The 27,843-nt window shown below is 40.8% G+C and overlaps 1 protein-coding gene across 2 annotated transcripts in view; it reads right to left on the bottom strand.

The window, feature by feature from the left end:
- The window catches only part of rapgef4a (Rap guanine nucleotide exchange factor 4a), a 317,823-nt gene that overhangs the window by 60,365 nt on the left and 229,615 nt on the right, over positions 1 to 27,843 (bottom strand). For both annotated transcript variants that reach the window (XM_070875728.1, XM_070875727.1), the window contains exons 13-18: positions 23,031 to 23,121; positions 21,310 to 21,460; positions 18,441 to 18,529; positions 9,123 to 9,159; positions 8,727 to 8,805; positions 7,592 to 7,738 (exon numbers count right to left, since the gene is read on the bottom strand). In XM_070875728.1, coding sequence (XP_070731829.1) covers positions 7,592 to 7,738; positions 8,727 to 8,805; positions 9,123 to 9,159; positions 18,441 to 18,529; positions 21,310 to 21,460; positions 23,031 to 23,121 — 594 coding nt within the window. The remainder of the gene's footprint in view (positions 1 to 7,591; positions 7,739 to 8,726; positions 8,806 to 9,122; positions 9,160 to 18,440; positions 18,530 to 21,309; positions 21,461 to 23,030; positions 23,122 to 27,843) is intronic.

Genomic DNA, 27,843 nt, shown 5'->3' with positions numbered 1-27,843 from the left:
TTACACTCAGTCCCTTCTTCCAAGTCATTAATATAGATTGTAAATAGTTGGGGTCCCAGCACTGATCCCTGCGGCATCCCACTAGTTACTTATTGCCAACCTGAGAATGAACCATTTATCCTGACTCTCTGTTTTCTGTTAGTTAGCCAATCCTCTATTCATGCCTATAAAGGCCTGTGAGCGTCGGAGGCAGCGGGACTTCGAGCGGGGAGTTCGCGGTGCGTGGAGGAGCAGCCTATAAAGGCCAGCCGGTGCAGCTGCAGCTCGGAGAGAAGGCAAAAAAGAAGAAAGAAATCGAAAGGTCTCATCACAGCCAAGGGGGTAAGTGATTGGCTGGTGATTGGTAAGTAGCTTTTCTTTTTCTTTTCTTTATCAGTAAGTAACATTTAGCATTGTTGTTGCCGAATTAAGTTTATCTAAGGGTTAAGTCATGGCAGGAGAGCTCAGACACGTGTTATGCTCCTCCTGTACTATGTGGGAAGTTAGGGACGCTTTCAGTGTCCCTGACAACTACGTGTGCGGGAAGTGCATCCACCTGCAGCTCCTGACGGACCGCATTGCGGCACTGGAGATGCGGGTGGATTCACTCTGGAGCATCCACGATGCTGAGAATGACGTGAATAGCATGTTTAATGAGTTGGTCTTACTGCAGGTAAAGGTTACACAGTCAGATAGGGGATGGGTGACCAACAGGAAAAGCAGTTCAAGGAAGGTAGTGCAGGGGTCCCCTGTGGTCATCTCCCTGCAAAATAGATACACCGCTTTGGGTACTGTTGGGGGGGGGGGAATGACTCATCAGGGGAGGGCAGCAGCAGCCAAGTTCATGGCACCGTGGGTGGCTCTGCTGCACAGGAGGGCAGGAAAAAGAGTGGGAGAGCTATAGTTATAGGGGATTCTATTGTAAGGGGAATAGAGAGACGTTTCTGCGGCTGCAACCGAGACTCCAGGATGGTATGTTGCCGCCCTGGTGCAAGGGTCAAGGATGTCTCGGAGCAGATGCAGGGCATTCTGAAAAGGGAGGGCGAACAGCCAGTTGTCGTGGTGCATATAGGTATAAAACGGGATGAGGTCCTACAAGACGAATTTAGGGAGCTAGGAGCTAAATTAAAAAGTAGGACCTCAAAAGTAGTAATCTCAGGATTGCTACCAGTGCCGTGTGCTAGTCAGAGTGGGAATCGCAGGATAGCTCAGATGGCTTGAGGAGGGGTGCAAAAGGGAGGGATTCAAATTCCTGGGTCATTGGAACCGGTTCTGGGGGAGGTGGGACCAGTACAAACCAGACGGAACCAATGTTTGCTAGTGCTGTTGGGGAGGAGTTAAACTAATATGGCAGGGGGATGGGAACCTATGCAGGAAGACAGAGGGAAGTAGAATGGGGGCAGAAGCAAAAGATAGGAAGAAGAAAAGTAAAAGTGGAGGGCAGAAAAACCTAAGGCAAAAAGCAAAAAGGGCCACATTACAGCAAAATTCTAAGGGGGCAAAGTGTGTTAGAAAGACAAGCCTGAAGGCTCTGTGCCTCAATGCGAGGAGTTTTCGGAATAAGGTGGATGAATTAACTGCGCAGTTAGCAGTTAACGGGTATGATGTAGATGGCATCACGGAGACATGGCTCCAGGGTGACCAAGGCTGGGAACTCAACATCCAAGGGTATTCAACATTTAGGAAGGATAGACAGAAAGGAAAAGGTGGCAGGGTGGCATTGCTAGTTAAAGAGGAAATTAATGCAATAGTAAGAAACGACATTAGCTTGGATGATGTGGAATCGGTATGGGTGGAGCTACAGAATATCAAAGGGCAGAAAACGCTAGTGGGAGTTGTGTACAGACCATATAGAAACATAGAAACATAGAAAATAGGTGCAGGATTAGGCCATTTGGCCCTTCGAGCCTGCACCGCCATTCAATGAGTTCATGGCTGAACATGCAACTTCAGTACCCCATTCCTGCTTTCTCGCCATACCCCTTGATCCCCCTAGTAGTAAGGACTACACCTAACTCCTTTTTGAATATATTTAGTGAACAGGCCTCAACAACTTTCTGTGGTAGAGAATTCCACAGGTTCACCACTCTCTGGGTGAAGAAGTTTCTCCTCATCTCGGTCCTAAATGGCTTTCCCCTTATCCTTAGACTGTGACCCCTGGGTCTGGACTTCCCCAACATTGGGAACATTCTTCCTGCATCTAACCTGTCTAAACCCATCAGAATTTTAAACGTTTCCATGAGATCCCCTCTCATTCTTCTGAACTCCAATGAATACAAGCCCAGTTGGTCCAGTCTTTCTTGATTTGTCAGTCCTGCCATCCCGGGAATCAGTCTGGTGAACCTTCACTGCACTCCCTCAATAGCAAGAATGTCCTTCCTCAAGTTAGGAGACCAAAACTGTATACAATAGACCAAAACTGTATACCACCAAACAGTAGTAGTGAGGTTGGGGACAACATCAAACAAGAAATTAGGGATGCATGCAATAAAGGTACAGCAGTTATCATGGGTGAGTTTAATCTACATATTGATTGGGCTAACCAAACTGGTAACAATGCAGTGGAGGAGGATTTCCTGAAGTGTATTAGGGATGGTTTTCTAGACCAATATGTCGAGAAACCAACTAGGGAGCTGGCTATCCTAGACTGGGTGATGTGTAATGAGAAAGGACTAATTAGCAATCTTGTTGTGTGAGGCCACTTGGGGAAGAGTGACCATAACATGGTAGAATTCTTTATTAAGATGGAGAGTGACATATAATTCAGAAACTAAGGTCCTGAACTTAAGGAAAGGTAACTTCGATGGTTTGAGGCATGAATTGGCTGGAATAGACTGGCAAATGATACTTAAAGGGTTGACAGTGGATAGGCAATGGCAAACATTTAAAGATCACATGGATGAACTTCAGCAATTGTACATCCCTGTCTGGAGTAAAAATAAAATGGGGAAGGTGGCTCAACCGTGGCTAACAAAAGAAATTAAGGACAGTGTTAAATCCAAGGAAGAGGCATATAAATTGGCCAGAAAAAGCAGCAAACCTGAGGCCTGGGAGAAATTTAGAATTCAGCAGAGGAGGACAAAGGATTTAATTAAGAGGGGGATAATAGAATACGAGAAGAAGCTTGCTGGGAACTTAAAAACTGACTGCAAAAGCTTCTATAAATAAGTGAAGAGAAAAAGATTAGTGAAGAAAAACGTAGGTCCCTTGCAGTCGGATTCAGGTGAATTTATTATGGGGAACAAAGAAATGGCAGACCAATTGAACAAATATTTTGGTTCTGTCTTCACGAAGGAAGGCACAAATAACCTTCTGGAGTTACTAGGGGACCGAGGATCTCGAGAGAAGCAGGAGCTGAAGGATATCCTTATTAGGCAGGAAAATGTGTTTGGGAAATTGATGGGATTGAAGGTCGATAAATCCCCGGGGCCTGATAGTCTGCATCCCAGAGTACTTCAGGAAGTGGCCCTAGAAATAGTGGATGCATTGGTGATCATTTTCCAACAGTCTATCGACTCTGGATCAGTTCCTATGGATTGGAGGGTAGCTAATGTAACACCACTTTTTAAAAAGGGAGGGAGAGAGAAAGCGGGACATCAGTAGTGGGGAAAAAGTTGGAATCAATTATTAAAGATGAAATAGCAGCGCATTTGGAAAGCAGTGACAGGATCGGTCCAAGTCAGCATGGATTTATGAAAGGGAAATCATGCTTGACAAATCTTCTGGAATTTTTTGAGGATGTAACTAGTAGAGTGGACAAGGGAGAAGCAGTGGATGTGGTGTATTTTTGGACTTTCAAAAGGCTTTTGATAAGGTCCCACACAAGAGATTAGTGTGCAAAATCAAAGCACATGGTATTGGGGGTAATATACTGACGTGGATAGAGAACTGGTTGGCAGACAGGAAGCAGAGAATCGGGATAAACGGGTCCTTTTCAAAATGGCAGGCAGTGACTAGTGGAGTGCCGCAGGGCTCAGTGCTGGGACCCCAGCTCTTTACAATATACATCAATGATTTAGATGAAGGAATTGAGTGTAATATCTCCAAGTTTGCAGATGACACTAAACTGGGTGGCGGTGTGAGCTGTGAGGGGGACGCTAAGAGGCTGCAGGGTGACTTGGATAGGTTAGGTGAGTGGGCAAATGCATGGCAGATGCAGTATAATGTGGATAAATGTGAGGTTATCCACTTTTGGGGCAAAAACGCGAAGACAGAATATTATCTGAATGGCGGCATATTAGGAAAAGGGGAGGTGCAATGAAACCTGGGTGTCATGGTTCATCAGTCATTGAAAGGTGGCACACAGATACAGCAGGCAGTGAAGAAGGCAAATGGTATGTTGGCCTTCATAGCTAGGGGTTTGAGCATAGGAACAGAGTGGTCTTACTGCAGTTGTACAGGGCCTTGGTGATGCCTCACCTGGAATATTGTGTTCAGTTTTTGTCTCCTAATCTGAGGAAGGACATTCTTGCTATTGAGGGAGTACAGCGAAGGTTCACCAGACTGATTCCCGGGATGGCTGGACTGCCATATGAGGAGAGACTAGATCAACTGGGCTTTTATACATTGGAGTTCAGAGGGATGAAAGGGGATCTCATAGAAACATATAAGATTCTGACGGGACGGGACAGGTTAGATGCGAATAGAATGTTCCCGATGTTGGGGAAGTCCTGAACCAGGGGATACAATCTTAGGATAAGGGGTAGGCCGTTTAGGATTGAGATGAGGAGAAACTTCTTCACTGAGAGAGCTGTTAACCTGTGGAATTCCCTGCCGTAGAGAGTTGTTGATGCCAGTTAATTGGATATATTCAAGAGGGAGTTAGATATGGTCCTTATGGCTAAGGGGATCAAGGGGTATGGAGAGAAAGCAGGAAAGGGGTACTGAGGGAATGATCAGCCATGATCTTATTGAATGGTGGTGCAAGCTCGAAGGGCCGAATGGCCTACTCCTGCACCTATTTTCTATGTTTCTATTACCCCCAACCCTGTGAACTTTTATCTTGTGCAGTAATCTGTTATGTGGCACCTTGTCAAACGCCTTCTGAAAGTCCAAATACACCACATCCACTGGTTCCCCTTTATCCACCCTCTTTGTTACATCCTCAAAGAACTCCAGCAAATTTGTCAAACATGACTTCCCCTTCATAAATCCATGCTGACTCTGCCTGACTGGATTTTGCTTTTCCAAATGTCCCGCTACTGCTTCTTTAATAATGGACTCCAACATTTTCCCAACCACAGATGTTTGGCTAACTGGTCTAAAATTTCTTGCTTTTTGTCTGCCTCCTTTTTTAAATATGGGTCTCGGTGGGTCTTGAATCCACATTCTAACATTGATTTCAAAATATCTCGGTGCCACAGATATTGGTGCTCAAACACACTGTGCCACAGAGCACTGGAATAAGGATCAGTTATACTCAACTATCTTATGGTATGCCCCTGAGCTTTGTTGTTCAACACCAGTGCAAGACGGTAACTGGAGAAGACAACTCCTCCATTGATTGGGAAAATGAGGAAGAAAAAATGAAATTGGACATTCAATCAGTATCATGCACTTCCTTGTATTCTGCTTGAGAACAGGATTGGCAGAACCCTGAAAGCATGCTTGTGCATGCGCTAAATCTGTCAAGTTACAACAAAATTTTACAGCTGATGCAAACAGGCGCAGTACCTTTTGCATCAGCATAAGGGTATACCTCAAAAGATCCAAAGCATCGTTCGGCTTGTTTTTACATAATTTTCATCTCAAATTATTTGGTTATCTCGGAGGGAAATAGTGCTATTGTATTTTTTCTCCCATTGCATTTGATAAAATGTTCGCGATTTTGTACAAAGATCTGTGGCTATTGCAAAGGAACCATTAATTAAATAAGAGTTGGTCAGGGCCATGCGTGACTATGTTCTCAGCAGTCAGACTGTTAAATTTTCGCGATCTGAGTGTACGTTTGAGGTGTTTGAATTGATCCATAGATCACCAACCCCATTCATAACTCAACTTCATTAATTAAATATACACACTACATACGTTACAAAAATGTACTGTATAAATGTTTGTGCATATTTAAATCCCAGAAGGCTGTAGTAATGAGGGTTTAAATGAATGCATGTTTAATTAACGAAGTTGAGCTGTGAATGGGGATGACGATCTATGATGATTGGAGCATCAGGCCCACGTGAACCCAGCTACGTTTCCGCACATGTTGCGCCATTACACTGCCCTCCAGTACGCAGTGGCAAACAGCAAATTTGTGAAGGAGGCTCCCCAACAGGTAATTTTATATTCTATTCGGATACCACGTCGTTTTCCGTAGGTATGCCGCCGACCGATATCTGCTCCATTAAGATCTAGACCCCACCAGTCCAGTCAGGACAGTGAAACTTCAATAATATGCAAGAACTTTTATGGGAGTCAAGATTTACTTTTGCAACCAAAATATAATTAAGCATTAATTAATTTTTCAAACAATCTGGATCCTTGATTCAGTAGGATAGTAACTGTTATTTGGATGTTCAGTACCTGCTTGGATTTACTATCCATATAGCTCTGATATTTAGCTTCAAGCCAGATATTTTTCCCCGTTAGAATATCTTTTTTTTTTACCTGCACATGCTAGGAAATTGATTAGATAATCTACTTGGATCAAAAGTTTAAAAACTCATTAGATCAAACACAGTTCAGGTGGTCCTTCTGTTCATTTCCATTATCCATTTAAGGCTCATCTCCATTAAGGCAGATGATTGATGTTTCCTTACAGTATGAGGCTCGTGCCAATGGTAAAAATATTCTAACTATGCAGCATTTTCATAGTAGTGAATGACATAAAGGAATTATATTTCTGTTGGGAAAGTGAAAAATCTAACAACTTGAAACTTAATTCCCCTGACTGTTTGTCACAGTCACTCAGTACAGATTCTGTTAAACCTGCACTACAGGCGAACCTAAGTCACCCGATGGAGAAAGAAAGAGAAAACTGAATTGAATGAAAAAAACAAACTACTAGCCTAGGCAGAGACATCTGGAAACAAAAAGACCAGCTTACATTGAACAGAGAAAAAGAATAAGGCTGCAGAGACAGCAAATCCTTGAAACAGAAGCTAAAGGGAAATAGATCAACAGATGGATATTGTGGGGAGAAAAATGCTCAGAAGGTAGTAAGAAACTTGTGACAGTACAAAGTATGACAGACCTGTGGAGAAAAAGAGAGAAAGTTTGAGTGTATGTTTCCCTGGGGTATATTTCCAACTTGCAAACCCAGGCATAAAACCGAAATCAATGGAAATGGAAATGAGGCGATTTTTATAAAGTGCAGCCCACCTGCATCACCGGTTTTACACCTGGGCGTAGCTCAAAATCCAGCCCTACCCCTGTAGGTCAGTGTGTGTCTGTGTTTTGGTGGGTTGAAGGGAACACTTAATTGACACTTTCATTCTTTTTAAGTTACCTTTTTAGGTAAAACTTTAAACTAGGGTTTTATTGTTAAAATAAATGTTAAATTCTTTGTTTGATCCAGCAGAATACAGAAAGATCAGCATTTCAAGTATATTTGTTTTGATAGATATAACAAATATAATTTAATAGCTTTGTCTTACGCTGTAGATGAAGTACGTACCTCCAGCTGAGCTCATTTTCACAAGAATTAGATCTTCTCCTGATCCAAGCTTATCTGTTACAGCACTGATGACCTCCTTTACAGAAGCAGCTACGAGCAGACGGATTGTGGTGTAAGTATGATCAATGCAGTAAACCTTAAAGAGAACTAAAAAGAAAATGTATGATACAACATCTTTGCATGATTGTAAGGAACATATCAACGGAACAGCTGAAAACAGAACTTTTTTTGGCCAAGGAAGGTTTGTGTTTTTCATGTGGATCACTCAAAGGATCGACATGACAATCACAATGCATTGTTAATTTTGAAAAAATATTACTTCTCCATTTTTTTTGCTTTTTGTTCCATTCGTCTTTAGCTGGGATATGTTTTCTATAGTACTTTGCACACATTCTGTGCAAGTCTCAACAGGGACTACCAACAGACTATTTGACCATCCACTGAATCACCACCAAGCATGATCACATCCTCAATTGTGTACATTTCCAATAGGGAACCCTGATATTGGTCCAGAGTGGGAATTCTAACAGACCTCCTCCCCACCCCCGCCCACACCTTTCTAGATAGGGGACATTGAAGCCACCGTTGACCTAGCTGAGAAATAATTCACAACTTGCCAGGGACTAATTCAAAGATCTTCCTGGCCTCTATGGTTTGCGGTGTTTTTACCTGTTGAGCTATTTGAGAGCTAAGATAACAATAAAAAATTTATAAAACTATAAAACAACACATGTTTACCATTGACTTTGCACCTAATATCTTCTTGAAAGACTCAAGGGTGTCAGGCGCCACTACCATCTCCAGAATCCTGTTCTATAGGTTGATCACCCTTTGAGAAAAATAAAAGTTCTGAACATTCAACCTCACTTCCTGCTTCCTCAATTTAAATGTGTGGCCTCTAGTTCTATCTGGCTCCATTACCTCAAACACTTGTGTGTTATTGATGCCCATAATAATTTTAAGAGTAGAATCAAGTGCCCCTCTCCAGTAGATCCAAAGGCAAAGCACATAAGCCCCCATTTTAACTCTTCCCCCCCTTCCCCCTTCAAATGCCTGATGAGGTCATCTGTGTGGGGAGAAGGAACATTCAGCATCTTTATCAGTCCCATTGGAAACACGGAAGCTTTGAACTTACTTTCATCCATACTTCTTATGGGTTGTCTCTTTTGGAGTCTATCCTCACCAACGCTAAACTGACGCAAAATAACTTTGTGCTGCAGGTAAAAAAAATGGCTTTATCCTTTATTCTGTTTAAGCTTCAAATATCTAACAATCTAACAATGAAAGCATTATTACTGAGTGATATTTTGCTAATTTATTCACAGATACACATGTAAATCATTTATTATTACGACATTTTTTAGATATAAATTTAGTTAAGTTTTTATAAATGCAGTTAAGATTTCAAAGTAACTACTTAAATGTTAACACAAGTTACAACAGATCTTTTGTTCAATGTAAAAAGAATTTTACCAAATATTTTATACAGTAAAATAACTACTTCAAATGTTAGACTTTATATTGTTGGTACCTTTTTTTGTGAAGTCTTGCCATTTCCTTCTTCTGAGCTATACAATGAAAGCGCAATGTTAGTTGGTACAACATAATGGAGACAAAGAGGAAGATGGTTATTAATAGTCGGGCAAAAAATTATATAAAATCTGCTATTGATGTGACCACAATGTGCTTGTTACCAACACTTCATGCTAATTAGTGATAGAATACATGTTTGAGCCCAAGATTCCCCTACTCATAAGAAATACAAAGAGCAGGCCAGGTACTTCCCCCAGGAAGGGAAGAATAGTCAGTTACCCAAGCAAGCTCCAACACATCTCCTAGCAGCTGGTTACACAGCAATATTAGCCAATATCTGGAAACATGTCATCTAGCTGCAGATACTCAAAGAAACTAAGGAACAAATAGCAGTGGCACTAGTATCCATATATAAAAATTCAATTGAAAAAAGAATTGTGCCAGAGGACTGGTGAACAGCAAATCTCATTCTTATCTTCAAATAGGGAGATAGAACTAATTTACAGAATTTATAGACCAGTTAGCTTAATATCAGTGATAGGAAGGACAGTAGAATCTTTGCTAAAAGATCAGATAACAAATATCGAGAGACAGAGAATATAATAAAAATTAGTCAGCATGGATTTCTAAAAGGAAGGTCATGTTTAACCAACCTTATTGAATTCTTGAATAGATAAGGACAATGCAATGGGTGTGGTATACATGGACTTCCAGAAGGCCTTTGATAACACAAGAACACAAGAAATAGGAGCAGGAGTAGGCCATTAATAACATCATGGCTGATCTGATCATGGATTCAGTTCCACTTCCCTGCCCGTTCCCCATAACCCTTTATTCCCTTATTGCTCAAAAATCTGTCTATCTCCACCTTAAATATATTCAAAGACCCAGCCTCCACAGCTCTCTGGGGCAGTGAATTCCACAGATTTACAACCCTCCGGACAAGAAATTCCTCCTCATCTCAGTTTTAAATGGGCGACACCTTATTCTGAGACTTTGCCCCCTTGTTTTAATTTCCCCCAAGAGTGGAAATATACTCTCTGCGTCCATCTTATCTAGCCCCTTCATTATGTTATATGTTTCGATAAGATCACCTCTCATTCTTTTAAACCAATGAGTATAGGCCCAACCTGCTCAACCTTTCTTCATAAGTCAACCACTTCATCTCCGGAATCAACCCAGTGAACCTTCTCTGAACTGCCTCCAATACAAGTATATCCTTTCCTAAATACGGAGACCAAAACTGCATGCAGTACTCCAGGTGTGGCCTCACCAATACCCTGTACAGTTGTAGCAGGACTTCTCTGCTTTTATACTCTAGCCCCTTTGCAATAAAGGCCAACATTCCATTTGCCTTTTTGATTACTTGTTGTACCTGCATACTAACATTTGGTGTTTCATGCACAAGGACCCTCAGATCCCTCTGTACTCAGCATTTTGCAATTTTTGTCCATTTAAATTATAATCTGCTTTTCTATTTTTTCTGCCAAAGTGGATAACCTCACATTTCCCTACATTATACTCCATCTGCCAAATTGTTGCCCACTCACTTAGCCTGTCTATATCCCTTTACAGATTTTTTGTGTCCTCCTCACAATTTGCTTTCCCACCCATCTTTGTGTCATCAACAAACTTGATTATATTATACTCGGTCCCTTCATCCAAGTCAATAATAAAGATTGTAAATAGTTGAGGCCCCAGCACCGATCTCTGCGGCACCCCCCTAGTTACTGGTTGCCAATCGGAAAATGACCCATTTATCCCGACTCTCTGTTTTCTGTTAGTTAGCTAATCCTCCATCCATGCTAATATATTACCCCCGACCCTGTGAGGTGCCACGTAAGAGACTCATAACAACGATCCGGGTGTGTGGAGTCAGGGGCCAGATAACAGACTGGAGTGAAAGATGGTTACAAGGACAGTAAACAAATAGTTAAGGGAAGTTTCTGAAACTGGAAGAAAGTGGGAAGTGGTGTCCTGCAGGGATCTGTGTTGGGACCACTGTTGTTTACCATATACTGTGCACAAATGATTTGGACTCAGGAATTGCAGGTATGATACTGAGATTTGAAGATGATACCAAATTGGGTGTATGGCTAATAATGTGGAGGACTGCACCAAAATACATCAAGTCATAAACAGGATTGCAGATTGGGCGGATAAAATGGCAAATGAAATTTATTATAGCGAAGTGTGAGATTGTTAATTTTGATAGGAGAGATAAGGGGGCCACTTAATTCTTGGAAAGTAAACAACCAAATGGGGTAGAGTAGTAAAGAGATCTGGTAATACAGATACATAAATCACTAAAAGTAGTAATGAAAGTTGGTAAGGTCAAACTGTGAACTGTTGAACGTTCACTGACCGAGCAATAACCCTGTGAGGCCCACTGTAGGAATGCCTGGGAAGACAGAGATAAGAAGGAAACCATCTCCTGTAAACAAAGCTATATACCAATTATTTCTCCCAGATGAAAGAACTAGGGAGAGAACCTATAAAGCCATCGATCAGCCCAAGCTGACAATAACCGAACATATGGTTCCCTGGATACTAGGAGAATTCTATTGGGTTAAAAGAACCTATATGTAATCTATAATCGTTGTGATTGGCTTGTGTCCAGCCGTGATGGGCTGTGTAACTGTAGTAAACTGTTTTGTAACTGTTGTGAAACATATAAAGGTACATGTAACTCTTTGTTCTGTGGAGAGAAACCTGGATACGGTCCTGTGTGTTTCCTCCCCGCTGAGCGTTATTAAATGCCGCCAGGCATTGGAACCGACTCTGAGTGTTGAGTGATTCTTCTAAGAAAACACTAACGCTAACAGTCATAAAGAGAGCAAAATACTGGGGTTCATTTCTAGAGGAATAGAATACGAAGCAGGGAGGTAATGCTAAATTTCTATAGCACGTGAAGTACTGTGTGCAGTTCAGGTTTTCATTTGCCAAACAGGACATTGAAGCACTGGAAAGATTTATGAGGCTATTACCAGAATTGGGATGAGCTCATAACAAAGGGGATAAATGGAATAGCCATTAACAGAATGGTGAGAATGTGGCACTCGCTGAGAAGGCTTGATGCAGACATGATGAAAAAGGAAATAGAGGGGTATAAGGGTCTGGTGGGAAGAGGTAAATTAGAGTGGGTGGGAGGAGGCTTGTGTGGAGTATAAGCACTGACATAGAGCAGGTGGAACAAATGGCCTGTTTCTCAACCGTAGATTCTTTGGGCTCAATTTTCCCCAAAGCAGTTTTTTGGCGTACTTGAAGAGTAACGCTCATTTTTTGGGGGGCCCCAACTACGTCAAAAAAAATCATCCAAATTTCCCCATTTGAATCGTTCATTTTGACGTCGCCTCGCTTGTCCTTTGACTTTGGGGGTGGAGCCTAAGATCTGCGCCAAAAAGATTGGGTTGCCACGGTAACCAGGGACACACTGCAGGCTGAGACTGGAAAGTGAAACATACCACAGCCAGCTCACAGCAACCTGCACAAGGACATTACACATTGCAGCAACTTACCACCATTAAATTATTAAAGTGTTTATAACAAAAGTTTATCTCTGCCGCCACACCCGTGCGCCACCCCCACCCCATCCGATGCCGGAACCCGCTACTACCCCAGGCCGAAGGGCCTCCCAGTGCCAGAACCTGCTACTACCCCAAGCCGAAGGGCCTCCCAGTAACGGTACCTGCTACTATCCCAGGCCGAAGGGCCTCCCAGTGCCGGTACCCGCTACTATCCCAGGCCGAAGGGCCTCCCAGTGCCGGAACCCGCTACTACCCCAGGCCGAAGGGCCTTCCAGTGCTGGTACCCGCTACTATCCCAGGTCGAAGGGCCTCCGCCTCCTGGTACCCGCTACTATCCCAGGTCGAAGCGCCTTCCAGTGCCGGTACCCGCTACTATCCCAGGTCGAAGGGCCTCCGCCTCCTGGTACCCACTATTATCCCAGGCCGAAGGGCCTCCCGGCGCCGGTAACCGCTACTATCCCAGGCTGAAGGGCCTCCTCCCTCCCGGTACCCGCTATTATCCCAAGCCGAAAGGCTTCTCTTCCCTGCCGGTGCTGATACCTGCTCCTAAACTCTGCCCGAAAGGCCTCCCCGCCCTCTCTCCCTCTCCTCTCTGCTGCTGCTGCCTAGGCTCTGGAAGTGCATCTGCTGTGCTGATTTCCTTATCTGCGCCGAGTTTCTTAACTGCCCAGAAGGTTTTTCCTCATAGGTCACATACGCCGTCCTAAGAAAAATTGGAGTAAATCGGAGCTGGCCAAATTTGCTTAAATGGCCAGAATTGGCGCGGGTGGCAGGTTACGGCCCAATGAGGTTAAAAAAAAAACTAACCTAAAAAAAATCGTAACTGAGTTACACTGGTGCACAATCGTTGGGGAAACTTGGATTTTTAAATTTAGACCATAAAAAGCAGCGCGCACCAAAAAACAGTGCAAATAACTGGGGAAAATTGAGCCATTGTATGTAATCCAAATGTAGCCATCCTCTGAGACAGTGAACTGGGAATGGTGGGTGATACAGAAAGCTAGTAATCTATATATATTTCTGAGGATGTGTAAACATACAATTGCTGTGTGAATGCAACATTTTCAATGACTCTCCAGTATTAGCCGATAAACACATCAGAGTCAGTGCTAGCCTTGATTACGTGACAAGTGAGTGAATTATTAATCCTTAGATGAGTCTGTGATACCTTGCATTAAGGGAAAACATGCAACTAAATCTATATATCTGTACTTGTATTTAATCAACATCAGAAATAATAATAGTCTTCACAAATGGAAGACAGGAGAACTTTGTTGCTCCTGAACCTTCAAAAGTTTCAAACCAAGTCTATAAATGCAACCATTGAAAAGCCTTAAATACAAAGAAACATCTTTAATGATTCCTAGAATGTACTGGATATTGCATTACTTCTAGAACTTGTCAACAGATGTAATGGTTATGGATCTTAGATTTTCTGTTAACTAAATGGATTTATGCTAAAAATGGAATTGTGAACCCAACCTACAAATATAAAACGGAGTGCTTCCAAGGTCAGTATGAGGGAAACATTGCTGCAAAAGGAGCCTCTTTCCAACATTTCTATCTATGTTGTCTCTCCAAAAAAGTAATAAATTAGCAACAAAAAGGCATCTTTGTTCTCTGACACTCGTTCAGGCTCCCAGCAGACATGAATTCAGAGAAAGGAGTCTTGTCCATCTGTCAGAGTTGGATTGGAAAGAAGGATCTCATGGTTAAAAGCTAGTGCCTTATTAAACAGTGCCATCTGGTGCCCTCGACAGATATTGGTGGAGAAACGGCTATATTAATACTCCCCAAGCCCCTTGGAGAAATCCCTTGCTGAGTTTACTCAAAACAGATAATCAGCAACTACTTGTATTATTAAATCTGATGACTTTAAAAAATAAATAAATTGACAGCTCTGAAACCCACTTGAAGGTGTTTTAAGATCACCATTTTTCTACTCTCTGTTTTCTCACCAGTGTTCCCGGCATTATAAACAGCAGAAACCGACTAGTTGGTGCCTGATTTGATTTTGAGTGTTTCAGAATGTCACAAGGTGACAAAATTCACCATTCAATACAGGTATTTCAAATTAAATTCTTGTGTTCAAAATGGCATTACACACAGGCTGTGTTTAAGTACCCTCCCCTTTTCCCAGCAACATTCCAAAAATATATTTGCTGCTATCAACAATAGTTTTAAGATTAAAATCAGATTTTGAGCATTCTGTTTCTGCAGGAATATTTGATCCATCTGTGTTATTGCTCTCTTGGTCTCAGCTCTCCTCTGCCGACTAAAATAGGAAAAAGGGCGTAGGGTCAAGATGTCAGTCAGCATTTGCATTCAGCAGATTTTCAGCTGCTGGATTGTGACTATAGGTCCTATCAAAAATATTTTTAGTTTTCACTTTACATAATTTGTAGATTTTTACTTTGCAGCATAAACAGTATAGCTTTTAGAAGTTATAACCTTCAACCTAAGCTGGTGCAGGACTACTAAATGCAATCCAAAAGAAACAGAAACTTCCAGCATTGGTTATCAGGTAGGGCTATACAACTGAGGTGAGGCACACACATTGTGTGCTACAGGTAAGTGATTGAAGGAGGAGGAGATAAGGTACAGAAATTGCATACTAATTGTATATATTACTTTATATATACACTCCTGCAAGTCCAAAGCTTGACTGCATTCCCCATATCTTGATACAAGGGCACAACATAATGTTGAGTCTCACTGTCCTCAGTCAGAACTGTACAATCTCCACCATTGCGTGGTACTTTAATAAGTGATTAATGGTCTGCATGAGAAGGTTGCACAATACCGATGCAGATTTTAATGAATCTAATTACCATAAAATTGTAATATAGCAGGAAAATCTATGAGGCCACAAATGCAGTCTTACTGATTAGACAAATATAATTCAATCATTTTGCACAAATCAGTTAACCTCTAAGCTCTCTGTCAACAATTTACCAAACTGCTTTACATTGATTTACATTGCAGAACTGCTTCAGGAAGCGGTTGTGCCTCATTTATATCAGATGATGGTTTCTACAGCATTAGGTCAGATCTACATTTTAAAAAACTGAAGTATACATATCTTTGTACAGTGCATTTGTTATTAATTCACTCTTTATGGCTTTTTACTGGGGGTGCTAACATCCCCAGTGGCCAAGGAGAGATCATACAGGCCAGCAACATTACTGGCCCATAAGAGGAGTGCATGAACACTTCAGCCATTTAGATCACTATAGAATAAATTGTGGCTGACAATGGCAAGTGTTTACAGCGTCAAGAAATGTGAATCAGCAGAGTTTATTTTGATGGAGCGTACTGCTGTTGATGGCAAAATATATGTGCATAAAGCGGGCATATGAATTTTCAGTAAAAATCATACTGCACATTAGCCTAGAAGTTACTGTTGGCAATATTAGCAGATCAGGACTTAATGCGATGATTTGACATTCCTTGGTCTGCTATTTTAATGCAGGCAAAAAACTGTTTATTTTAATTGGGTCTAGCCTTTTGTGTTATTTCTAGACACGGTATACTTTACATGGAAGGCAAATCTCAGATCTCCAATCACAGTATGTTATAATTACTATTATTAATAAAGGGATGACAATATAAAAATCATTTGTGATGGATGTGAGGAATAAAATAAGTTTCATCTGCATTTTGTAATTCAACATTCCAATTGTGTTATTATATTTATTCAGAAGTAGTCAGGAATGACAATGATCTTACTTCAAAAAATTTGCTAGAATCAAGATAAATCTACTTCTAATGTGGTTTCAACCTTATCAGAATGACACATGCTGCTTATGATATACAAATGCTCCAGTCCAATGTCCTAATTCAGTTAAAATGCTGTCTTTACAATGGTGAGTGAAGGCCCTATTGACACAGAAAGCAACGATGCTCATTCTGCGGTTCTATGGTTGACACCAACTGGATTGATGATGAATTTCAACAGTTGCTGAGCAAAACCCTTACAACAGATGCCTCAATGACAAATGTCTCCACACATCGAGAAAAATAAACTGCTTCAGCCTATAGAAAATATCTCTTTGGATGCTTAGCTCAGTGTGAGATTGGAATCACTGTTTTCAGTATATTTGTGGCTTTCTCACTGAAGCAATTATTGGCTGCATTTTTCTGTAAAAATAATAGTGGGGCTAATAGTTATTTACGTGCAAATCAGACAGCAACTTCCAGCGACCGCACATGCGCAGTTAAATGCTGAAATCCGGTAGTTTCTGCCTGAGATGTGACGTTCTTCCATAAGCTTGCCAAAAATGGCATCTCACCATCTGACTCACCATTCAAGTACACTGAATGGTGTGGAATTCCTGTACTTACCTCAAAGATACGAACTAAATTTAGGGCTTGTCCATTCCAGTGTAAGTACCCTGTTAACAGTGTGGTAAGTCTGAATTACTGCCAAAAAAATTTCTGACACTAAAAATTAACGTTAACAAGTGTGGTGTCTTATTCTTTCAGATATTAATTATTTTTGGAGATTTAAAAAAAAGTTAAATCAATTTTTTTTTAAAACTTTTTCTTTCTGTCTTATCTTTTTAGAACAGAGTACTTTATAAATGGTGAAAAGCTAAAAACAGTGGAGGTCCAAAGAGACTTGGGGGGTCCATGTACATAAATCATTAAAATGTCATGAACAGGTACAGAAAATAATCAAAAAGACTAATGGAATGCTGGCCTTTATATCTAGAGGATTGGAATACAAGGGGGTAGAAGTTATGCTACAGCTACACCAAGCTCTGGTTAGACCACACTTTGAGTACTGTGAGCAGTTCTGGACACCACACCATAGGAAGGATGTAGTGGCCTTGCAGGGAGTGCAATGTAGGTTTACCTGAATGATACCTAGACTCCAAAGGTTTAATTATGAGGAGCGATTACACAAACTAGGGTTTTAGTCCCTTGAATTTAGAAGGATAATTTGATCGACATTTTCAAGATATTAATGGGAACAGATAGGTTATCTCGAGAGAAACTATTTCCGCTGCTTGAGAAGTTTAGTACTAGGAGGCATAGTCTAAAAATTAGAGCCAGGCATTTAAGGAGTGAAGTTAGGAAACATTTCTACATGTAAAGGGTGGTAGAAGTTTAGAATTCTCTTCCACAAATGGCAATTGATGCTAGGTCATTTTTAATCTGAGATTGATAGATTGTTGTTAACTAAAAGGTATTAAGAATATGGGGCAACGGTGGGTATATAGAATTAGGTCACAGATCATCCATGATCTCGCTGAATGGCAAACAGGCTCATGAGGCTAAATGGTCTACTCCTGTTCCTATGTTCAGACACTGTGCTGCTCATTAATGATTCTTATCTGATTGGTTAAGGAGACAGGAAGTTGCTTGTTCTATTCACATAGGTCCCAGATGCCCTATAGAGGGTGCTGCACTGTTTGGCTGACAGGAATTTGCGGTGCAAAAGCCCATAGAAAGTCTATAGGCAAGTGCAAGCTGATGTCATTCGTTTGCATTTCAGAGCAAAATCCAGCCCAATGTGTTGGGAAAGAAAATGGTTGAAGTAGACAGGGGCAGAAAATCTGATGGAAAAAAGTACAAGTCTGGCAATTTTAGCTTTGAAGTAAATGCGTTATTTTTTTCACAACTGCTTTTGAAAACTGCAAGCCTTTGTCAAAACTTAAATATATAAAAAGATGCTGTAAATGTTTGAGTTTTTGAATAAAAATAAAGTCCAAAAGTTTGGATTATTTAAAGCTATATAAAACATAAACTTTGCTAATTATAAATAATTAGAATAAGATACTTACTTCTGTTTAACCAGTTTCTCTAATTCTGGTAGCTGTTCCTTCAGAGCAGGAATCATCCGTGAGTCATCCGACACCGACACATAGAACTCCTACAACATCAGAGAATCAAAATGTTAAACCTATGACTTTGTACTTGGTAATTTTTAGGAAGCATTGCTGGATAATGAAGAGAAAGAGATCATATTCCTTTCTGTTGACAGCAAAAGACATTTGGCTTATTGCAATGTCAGTGTTTCACAATTTGATGACAGTGTTATGAATTAAAATGCAATAATCACTAACAATGTTGTCTATTAACATTACTCAATCTCTTCTTCCAGAAAATTGAAGGACTAATGAACAAAGAATCATGTTCAAAATTATACTAACACATTGTAGTGATTTTTTATATTTTATGGGAAGATGATTGCATTTTCAGCTGAACAGCATAAATTCAGTTTGAAATTATTATGACAAAGATTTTTCTCTGCAAAATGTTGAATTTTAACTATCTGTCTACTTTCATTTCAAGCAGATGAAAGAACACCTGGCTTAAATCCAAAGAATGTTCTTTTCACTACTTCTGTTCCCCCTTTAAAAATTATGAATGTATATTTATCAATATGTATTGTGAAATGAGAATTAGTGGTGATGCTTAAACGTTGACAATGTGTAAACATGTAAAATAATCTATCTTCAATTTTACTTATGTACAAGCCATTATATTCCCTGTATTACAAGAATAAAATAAATCACTTTTCATCAATTCACGAGAGAACATCACTCATTCAATCACATGCTTTAGATTGGTGTCTACCATATATTGCTGTCTGCCATAACACTACTTGCTGAAAAATGATAAAGCATTATATATTACACAGAACACTATATATTGGAATGTGCTCCAAAGTGATAACTCGGAAATGTTACTGTGTTAAAATACACTGCAGACTTCACATTTGCCAATATATAACAGGTAATTCTTTGTCTACAATCTTGCTTTTAAAGAAGCGAAAGTTACAGCTTGTAACTGGAGTAAGGTTTGTTCCACAGCTGACACACGTGCACCATCTAGTGTTTAACTGTGTTCTCATTCCCTGTGATTATTTTTTAAATGCTACGGCTAACCAGATTCTTCACAAATCACTTGGCTATACTTTTACCCTCCTCCTCGCTAAAAACAGACACACGCACAACATCTAGGATTAACCTGTAAAGCAGATGCAAATCAAAAATTAGAGTTTCAAGATATTACAGGTTACTATTGGTTTAACTGTGTTTGTGCTATATGGCTAACCCATTGTAGGATTATAGATCTCACATATACTTCACCAATTATAGAATTCAAAGTTTATAGGCAGGGAAGGGAAACAAAAGAGAAAAGAAAGGACGCTAAAACTGTGAAACAAATATATTTCTAGAATTTTCTGGAATTTATATTTTGCTCATGCCAGAGGGTAGCTATGGTCATCTACATGCCTCTGTTGATGCCAGCTGTTAGGGAGCACGGATGTGGCCAATTATATTTTCTAATAAAGACAAAGAAAAAAAATAGTTGAATGGTTCTAAGGCAAAACAATTGAGATTTTTGCCTGTATAATGGCTTTCTGGGCTTTTCTTTAAGATACAAGTTCAACTGTACACCTTCGCAATGATATCTCAAAGACAACTCAAAACAAGGTCCTTAGTCATTTAGTTTAAAGATAAGCTAAATAAAATTAATTTCCATAAACATCAGTTGGCCTAGTCATTAGACTAGAGTACAAAATGCAGAAAGAGGGAACTATTAGTTGTAGGGGTTAAAGGAGGAGCATCTGCTGTTAACTGCTTGGAACCATGAAGTGGTGGCTGCTGTAGACTTAATACCATAGCATTTATTACGAATTACTTGGGGGAAAGAGCCATCATAGCTCTTGTTTGGTGCAAGACCTGGTGTCTGCAAAGTAAAGATCTAGAAGCATGATTGAATCAGAAACAGTATGATAGATATAGCACGCAAGACTGTATTGGCTGCCTTGCATTGCATCCGTGACCTAAACCATTCTTTGCTGGGAGAACAGATTCTCTGCCTGTGCCATTCTGAAATTAGCCACTAGGAGGAAGAGAATAATGGCCAGAGGTGCTTCTCCCTTTGATTTTTCCTGCCTTCCTGTGTGAAAGCACTTGGTTCCTCTCCATTGTACATCATACAGGCTCAGTATTTCATTTATAACATATAACAAGGTATTTGACACAAACCTTACCTTGTAAAAATAGATTCATCTCTTCTTTTAAGAAGATTCAACATTATAAGGTCTGAAGTGAAGATTTTCTTTTTTGCCGAAGGATATATGGTAATCATGCAGACATGTGTTTTATTAGCGTGCACTGTAAATGCAGTCATTTGAACTACAAAAGTGGGAATATGCTCTCGACAAATATGTTGAGCGCGGAGTAAGGGAAGCAATGGCAATTAGTTCATTCAATCTTTGTATGTAATAGATCTAAACATGAAATAGTTAAGAATATTTTATTAATGTTACTGTATTCCTTCAGTTCTTAATCCATCAATGGAAAGGAAAATTGGGCGGTTTCTATAATGAATGCCCAAACCGCAACTCCGGTTTTACACTGTGGCGGCAAGTTTAAAATGACCCCATGATCTCTTCAGTCAATGCAGCATGCTGGACAGAAATGGAGATAGGAAACATGCTTTCTATATAATTTGACATTTATTTCTACAGTCTATCGAAATATGGAAATAAAATTCTGCAAGTTATTAATATTACTGTGAAATTCTTAATAAGTGAAGAAATTTTGATGCAAATTTTATTTATCATTCAGAAATTAAATGCGCTGCCATTATGATATAAATGTTGTAGTTGGGTTTATCTTCGGTTACATCACTCACTTCTAGAAATGCTACAGCAGTTTCTTCCTCCTGCAAGAGATCTGCATATACATTTGTCCACTGTAGGACAAGGCGGATGACCCGTCTCTTGTTATTGAGAGCATAGTCCATTTTCTCCTGCTCTGTGCCTTGCGATGCTTCTGCATGGTAAGTGCGCATGTGTTAAGGAAATTCGCATCATCTATGTTCGTAAAATCATCAACTGTTGCTGGCTCAAACTCAGATGGATCTAAATGTTTCTCTGACAAACTATCACTGCCATCATTGAACAGGCTTTGAAAAGAACATAAGAGGTAACATTTGAATTCTGCACATTATAAACAAAAATGTATTGTGCTAATTTGCCTTTCTTCCTAGAAAACAAAACAAAACAAAAAATAATCAGCCTTATGTCAAGATGACTAGAATGCACAGGTGAATAGATATTCATAATGAAAAATAATGGCCTGGATTTTGCAGGTCAGCGGCGAAGTGACAGTGCTCGGCGCTGACCTCGAAAAAAGCTGCCCACAAAGTTCTAGCGATCTCTGTGGGATGGATTTCACCTTTCCCAATGTTAATTTCATTCTGGCGCCAAGTCTAAGGGTCTCCAGCGTGCAGCCACAATAATATCAGCAAGCAGGCTAAGCAGCCAATCACATTAAAGAATTCTCAGACAGCAACCAGGAAGTAAAATGCACGGATTATCCTTCACGTTTTAATCATTTTACCGAGAGTGAAAAAATGATTGGGACATACACATGGGATTCTGACAGAAACTGAAATATCAAGCAAACTAAAAAATTATATTTAGAACCTATGGATTAAAAAAAAATCATTATGGAGACATTTGACATTCCACAAATATAAAATGTGTTTTTAAGCACGAGAGGTTGTTCAGCAGTAGTTAAGACTTAGTACGCTGTTAGAATCCCAGTTGCACCTCATTCAACAAAGCTTAACTTTTTCATTGTTTTTACAGCGACATTAAAGCGTAAAAATTGGAAGCTCACATCAATTCAAGTGATTTCTAAAGATTTCAATCTGCGGGAACTTCAACAGTGCACCCTGTGGAGAAGCAAAGAATCACTGACAGCAACTTCTGGATTTGTGTGTTTAACTGCACATGTGCAGACGCCAGAAGTTGCTGTCAGTTTCACAAAGTAATGATGGTGAACGCTGACAGTTTTGCCGTCATTACAACTGCAAAGTCCAAGCCAATGGCTATGCTGACCTGGTAAGTACAATAGCAGTGTATTGTATTCTTGATTGTAGGTCAAGACTTTGAATTGCAGTGTCAAATGATATTTGCATTTAACCTTCCCCTGTAAGAGTTTAACCTTCAGGTTTAACCAGGTCACTAACCAGCGGGAAGAAAACCCATTTTTAATTTCAAATATATAATACAGAAAACATGTTCAAGAGACTTGAGCTGCTAAATGATTCCAGTATAGAGTGGGTTAACACTAGCACTGACATCTATTTTTGGTGCTGCAATTATGTTGAGAGCTTGTACATAATTGTCAGAATCAAAGGCTCAGATATTTTGTGCACAGCACTCACCTGTAATTTGTATTCTTTTCTGCAAATTTAATGTCTCAAACATTTGAGTAATAACTATGACTGCCATCATATATATAAAAATCCTGCAAAGTACTCTATTTTGAACAATTAGCATTATAATCCTTGGAAAGAGTACCTGAGAACTGGAATATATTTTTTAAAAACACAAAAAAGGATATTGAGCCATTAGGGCTGGGAAAAGCTGGCTGTGTTGCATAAAAATGCAATGCATCAGAACAAAGTCATCAAGGAACGGGTCTGTCAAAAAAGCTGAAAACAAAAAATGAAGTCGTTTTCATAATCAACCTCCTTTTGAAAATAAATGATATCATGGAACCCAATCTGGAAACCAACTCTGCTCATCCTGAAAATGTAATTCATTAAAATAATTTAGCAGCATTGAAGAAACACTCTGATTCTACTGTATGTTGTGAAACCTTCTGTAATTCATTTTTAAATAATCATCTCTTGCCCTGTGAAAACTGTCCACTTCATGGTTGTTGCATAAGGAGTCAATTGTGATCAGCCCACAGTTGTACACCAGAACTACATGTAGTTCAATGAATTTAATGCCAAAACTTTGTATTTACACAAAGATTCAAAATGTGAACAAATTGGAACCAGATCCTTGAATTTTAAGAAGCTAGGAGCAAAATTGAGCTGCTTTATACGAATATTATATTCTCAGCACTTATTAAATCAACTTCTCTGGCATTGAACCTCTGCCAGTGTTGGAATGTTGTGCTACAACACCTCTGAAAGGTACACCTCCGAAAAATACATACAGGGAGGAATTTTAACTCTCTCCAACTGTGGGGAAGAGAGCAGGGGAGCAGTTAAAATGGAGCGGCCCCATTTCCCGTTCCGTTCCCAACAATTTCCTATTTTACCACTAGTTTTAGTGGTAGACTCTGGTGAAAGCCTCATTAAGAAATGCAAATTGGAGTCCTATGTCATACATGGCTCCTGAACTCACATTTATATAGCGCCTTTAATGTAGTAAAAAGTGATACGAAACCAAAGAAGGAAACATTGTGCCAGATTTTGTTCTAGCAGGAACTCTAACAGCATCTGCTGTTAGTTAGACTGGCCCTTGCATGTTTAGCTTTAAAAAAAATTGCATGGCAAGTTGCTTACATCGCAGTGAGGGAAACCAGGCACCTGCGACCTAAGTGAACTTGGCAAGCAACTGTGTATCTCCTAAACAATCAGATTGAAGGATTGTGAAATTAACAGTGCAAGGACTGAGAAGGAAGTGTAAATTAGAGTGGGTGAATTCATTGCCAAATCAGGTACAGAAAGAGAAATAAAGAGATGGAAAGAAAGATTGGATTAAGAGTGAGAGAAAAAAAAGAGACAAAGGAAAAGTTAAAAAAAGTACAATTTTAAGTTTGACCTTTATTAAATCTCCAACAACAATTAAAACCTGAAGGAACAAGACTCCACACTTGTAATAGTTAATTATAAGTGCCAGAGATCTTGTTTGTTATTAATACTTATCAAGTCCTTAAAGGGTACTTATACTGAAATGGACAAGATTAACATTCTGTGGCAAGTTTGTATCTACCGCACAAATACAACAACTTCTTGCCATTCAATGCATTTCAGTGGTGAGCCAATGGCGAGCTGCGATTTTCACAGAGCTAATGATGGAGCAGCGTAACTTGGATAGCAACATTTAGATAGACATTTAACTGTGCATCTGCCCTTCCCTTATAGTTGATGTACTATTTGTACATAAATAACGGTGAGCGCTATTAACCTCACCATTGGTTTGACAGGAAAATCTGGGTCGTTAGGACAGGTGACCAAAAGCTTGGACAAAGAGGTAGGTTTAAGAAGTGTCTTATAAAGGAGAGAGAGTTGGAGAGGCAGATAGGTTTAGGACGGGAATTCTAAGGCTTAGGGCCTAGACAGTTGAAGGCACAGCCGTCAATGGAGGGAGGAAGGAACTCGGGGATGCACAAGGGTCCAGAATTGGAGGAATGCAGAGTTCTCGGAGGGTTGTAGAGCTGGAGGAGGTTACAGAGATTAGAGAGATAGACCGATTTTATTCCTCCCCCAATCACTGTTTGAGGCTGAGACCGTTTATGAACATGCTATCTGACCTTGAGATAAGTTTCCAACCACATATCCAATCCATCACCAAGACCGCCTACTTCCACCTTCGTAACATGGCACTGCCTCAGTTCATCTGCTGCTGAAACCCCCATCCATGCCTTCAGCTACCTCTAGACTTGACTATTCCAATGCTCTCCTGGCCAGCTTCCCATCTTCCACCCTCCATAAACTTGAATACATCCAAAACTTTCCTGCCCGTATCCTAACTTACACCAAGTCTTGTTCACCAATCATCCGTGCTTGCAGCTCTACATTGGCCCCCGGTCCGGTAACCTCTTAATTTTAAAATTCTAATCCTTGTTTCCAAATCCCTCCACGGCCTCAGCTTTTCTAACCTCCTCCAGCCCTACAGCCCTCCAAATCTCTGCGCTCCTCCGATTCTGGCCTCTTGTGCCATGCCTTCAGCTGCCTTGGTTCTATACTCTGGAATTGCCTCCCGAAGTCTCTCCACCTCTCTACCTCTCTGTCCTCCTTTAAGATGCTCCTTAAAACTTAACTATTTGACCAAGCTTTTGGTCACCTGTCCTAATATCTCCTTTTGTGGCTCGGTATAAAATTCTATTTGATAACGCTCCGGTGAAGATTACTACGTTAAAGGCGCTGTATTGTTGTTGGCAAGCTGTTGTTTGGAGGTTGCGATACTGTAATCAAGTTATGGTATGCTAAATTGAACACAGTTAATACTGTGCTACTATAATTCCAAAACTGTTATTGTTTTGTTTGTGATAACTAATTTGATGATTACCTTATCCTTAACTATGCAGAAGTATTGTAATAAGTAGTTATTAGTCGTACATCAAAAAGTCATTGTTTAATCCTAGGAATAAACCAAGCGATGAATGGGTTGAATCATTAGTATGTTTGGTTGTTGCTGATGATCAAGCTGGATTAGCTTATATAGGATGAATCAAGAGCCAGTTTAAGCATCATTAAGGAATAAAAGCTATTAACAAGGTAAAAATCCAATGGGTTCAAACATGTGTTTATTTGGGAATTAGTGATGCTCCAACAAGCTATACCGTGGAGTGAGAGGATAACGGTTTATGCTCACAATTCCCCTTGTCAGGAATTCCCAATAACAACTGTGAAATTAGGAAAAATTTCACATGCAGGAGAGGAGCTTCACAATAGAATAATGGGAAACAAGAAAGTCTTGCTGGGCTGCTCCAGTGTATCTACAAGTGGCTGGAACAATTGTGCACTGGCAGAAGCTGTGAACAGACATGTGCTCACCCTAACCCATCCTCTCAGCCAGGGACCATGGTGTGGGGACATCTAAAGAAGGAAAGAAAATAAAAATACCTAAAAGAAAAAGGGTAGAAAATTAAAATACCTTTTCCATTTCCGATCTCTATGATAAGCAATTAGATTTTATACTTCTTGGAACATATTATTTCTTTATAAAAGTATGTTTGAGGACAGAATACAATTGACTTTATAACTGATTTTTATTTTTCCTCTCTTCTATCAAATTTCTCCCTTTAAGACTGAGCGAGAAGATGATGGTGAGCCACCTTCTATAACTGAGTGACTTGCTAGGCCATTTCAGAGGGCAGTTAAGAGTCAACCACATTGCTGCTGGTCAGCCGTCACATATAGGTCAGACCGGGTAAGGCAGATTTCCTACCCTAAAGGCCATTAGTGAACCAGATGGGTTTTTATGACAATCCAGTAGTTTTGTGGTCACCATTACTGATAAGTACAGATTGAGCAGCCGAAATCCAGAGTTTCGAAATTCAGAATGTTCCGGAATCCGGACACTGGGCCGATCCGTGGCGGGGTCATCTGGAAATTGGAAAATGTTCCGAAATCTGGACCCGCCGCCAGACTCCCCTGCCTTGGCTGCCCAATTCTCCCCCTCAATCTCGGCCCCCTCCCCCCACTCCCCCCACCCCGTCTCGGTTGCCCGATCTCCGGCTGCCCGACCCAACCCCCCTTCTCGGCTGCCCGACCTTGGCTGCCCGAACTCCAGCTGCCTCGGAAGCCCAACCTCCCCCCCCCCCATGCCTCGGCCGCCCGAACTCCGGCCGCCCGACCTCCCCCTGCATAGGCCGCCTGACCTTGGCCGCTTGACCTCCCCCGCCTGACCTCCCCCCACCTCGGCCCCCTGCCTCGGCCACCCGACCTCCCCTCACCTCGACTGCCTGAACTCCAGCCGCCTTGGCCGCCCGGCCTCCGGCCGCCCAACCTCTGGCTGCCCGACCTCCCCCTGCCTCAGCCGTCCGAACTCCGACCTCCCGACCTCTCACCCGCCTCGGCCGGCTGACCTTGGACCCTAGGAAAGACGTTCCGAAATTCGGAAATACCCGAACCTCAGCTCGGGCGTTTCCGGATTCGGGACATCGGAAAGACGTTCCGAAATCCGGAACGGCCTTGGTCCCGATGTTTCCAGATTTCGGACGCCCCACCTGTAATATATTTAATTGCATTTAAAATCCCCAGTTGCCGTGGTGGGGTGACATTTGAACTCATGCCTCCAGATCATTAGTCCAGGCCTCTGGATTACTAATCCAGTAACAGAACCACTATGCGCTACCGTATCCCATTTACCAGCCTGGAGTGGGATTTGAAGCCATAACTTTGTGACTCAGATGAGAGAGCTAACAAGTGAGCCAAGCTTAAAGTATCCCCAGATGATGTCACTGAAAACTGCTAAGTCAACTAACAGGCTCATTAACAAAAGGTAGGAAGGGATGTTGATTATAAAGTGTCAAAAACAATGCTCTCAGTACAGGACCAAAGTAGAAGAGAAACAAATTATTTAAAATAACAGAAGGATTTGTATTTATACAGCACTTTATCATATCTCACTGCTTCACATGTAGTAAATTACTTTCGAATGTAGTGACATTTGTGTAAGCAAATGTAGCA

This window comes from Pristiophorus japonicus, chromosome 3 (assembly GCF_044704955.1).
Source record: "Pristiophorus japonicus isolate sPriJap1 chromosome 3, sPriJap1.hap1, whole genome shotgun sequence".
Lineage (NCBI taxonomy): Eukaryota > Metazoa > Chordata > Chondrichthyes > Pristiophoridae > Pristiophorus > Pristiophorus japonicus.
Note: the sequence above shows the minus strand (reverse complement) of the source record. Positions and strands in the feature narration are given on the sequence as shown.